A 1,659-nucleotide genomic window follows, 5' to 3' on the forward strand; every position below is an offset into this window, starting at 1 on the left:
AAAAAATAAAAAAATACTGAATTATGAATTTTTTTATATACAGTAAAAGCCTAGCATCCATCTGGAAGGCTCATGCAACCAACAATTTTAGAAAGTTGAAAATACCATTTACATTGCATCAAAAGTGACCACCAGAAGTACTGTCTGTCCTTCACACAGTTTCTTAAAGTATCAGTTACTTGAGCAAGTATTTATATTATCATAACTACCCATCTGTTATGATATCTATAAAAAAAAAAAAAAAAAAAAGACAGAAAATGAAAAAGGTAGATGGGCTGTATTAATGGCTTTTTGTAAAACAGAAAGTGTATATTTGTGAAAAAGAGTAGAAAAAAGGTTAAAATTGTAGTGTAATGTACTTATGAAGGAGTATGATCTTTGCTCTTCTGCAGTTTATGATATAAAAGTACAATTTGTGACAAGAAGTATATTATTTTAAAATTAATCAAAGGGAAATAAACTGAAGTGTATAATATACATTTATGTGACTAATTTTAACTTTATGTTGCAGCATTTCATTATATAGTGTAGGCACCTATAAGCATAATGTTGTTGGCCAAGCATTACTTATAGCATAAGTATTTATATGAATAACGCTCATCCAGCCATAAAATTAATGCAATAAACTAAACATCAAAAGTGACTGGGCATTTACTGTATATGATTTTTATTCATGTATGTTTTAAAGACAATTAGATTATTTATTTACTGTTGTGTGTGTATATATATATATATATATATTTATTTATTTATTTTATTTTATTTTTTTCCAGTGGAACAGTATTAGACTGAAATGAGAAAGATCAACTAATAACTATGAACAAGAAAGGCATATTACCTTGCCTCCTGTCTGACTGGTTTGCTTTTATTTTTGTTGTGAGTGCTGTTAACTGTGTTTTTATCTTTGAGCTTCTCTGGGTATCACCCTCAGTACATAAAGAGAAACCATTTCTTTATTATGTTGATGCTGTATGTGGTTCTTTCATCTTCTTTAATATCTTGGGCAATTTATACAAAATGATGGCAACAGACACGACTAGTGAAAGCCTTATTCTACCAGCACTTCTGAAACCAAAATGGCGTTTTTGCCCTGCATGTGAAATGAACTCGCCCCCAAGGTCTTTTCATTGTAATACCTGCCAAATATGTGTATTGAAGCGTGATCACCACTGTGTTTTCGCAGGTTGCTGTATTGGTCACAAAAATTTTCGTTACTTTTATATGTTCCTTGTGTATCTTTCACTTGGAGCACTTTATGCCACAATTTTAAATATGTTTTACATTTGGGATCTCCTGGGAGGGTTTAATATAAAGTCTATTATTGCACATGTTGTTCCATTTATTTATTGGATTTTTGGTTATTATAATGGAAGTACAATGTTTGCAACCTTACTATCAGTATTGTCTTTGACAGGATTTCTCTTTGTAGCTAGTTTATTATCCTTACATAGCAAACAGATGGCAAGAAATCAGACAACATTTGAAAAAAATCATGGAATTGTTGAGTATGATCTTGGACTGCAGCAGAATATTATTGAATGCTTAGGCGAGAAATGGTATTTGATATGGTTACTTCCATCAGTTACTTCTCCCCTCCCCAGTAATGGGATAGAGTTCATGAAAAAAGAAGATTTCTTCTTTTCAGGAAAATCAAAATAG

General features: G+C 31.0%; 1 protein-coding gene across 1 annotated transcript; it reads left to right on the forward strand.

Moving 5' to 3' along the window:
* Positions 1 to 816: 816 nt before the first annotated feature.
* LOC150083880 (putative palmitoyltransferase ZDHHC24) lies at positions 817 to 1,659 on the forward strand. Its single transcript, XM_090375505.1, has one exon. The coding sequence runs from the start codon at positions 817 to 819 to the stop codon at positions 1,657 to 1,659; it is 843 nt and encodes a 280-aa protein (XP_090231631.1).

Source organism: Mastigoproctus giganteus, chromosome 6 (genome assembly GCF_048544385.1).
Source record: "Mastigoproctus giganteus isolate SK-2022 chromosome 6, ASM4854438v1, whole genome shotgun sequence".
In the NCBI taxonomy this organism is placed as follows: Eukaryota; Metazoa; Arthropoda; class Arachnida; order Uropygi; family Thelyphonidae; genus Mastigoproctus; species Mastigoproctus giganteus.

Bases quoted from the DNA above. Each gene is read 5' to 3' on its own strand.
- LOC150083880 (XM_090375505.1), top strand. From the start codon at position 817: ATGAACAAGAAAGGCATATTACCTTGCCTCCTGTCTGACTGGTTTGCT.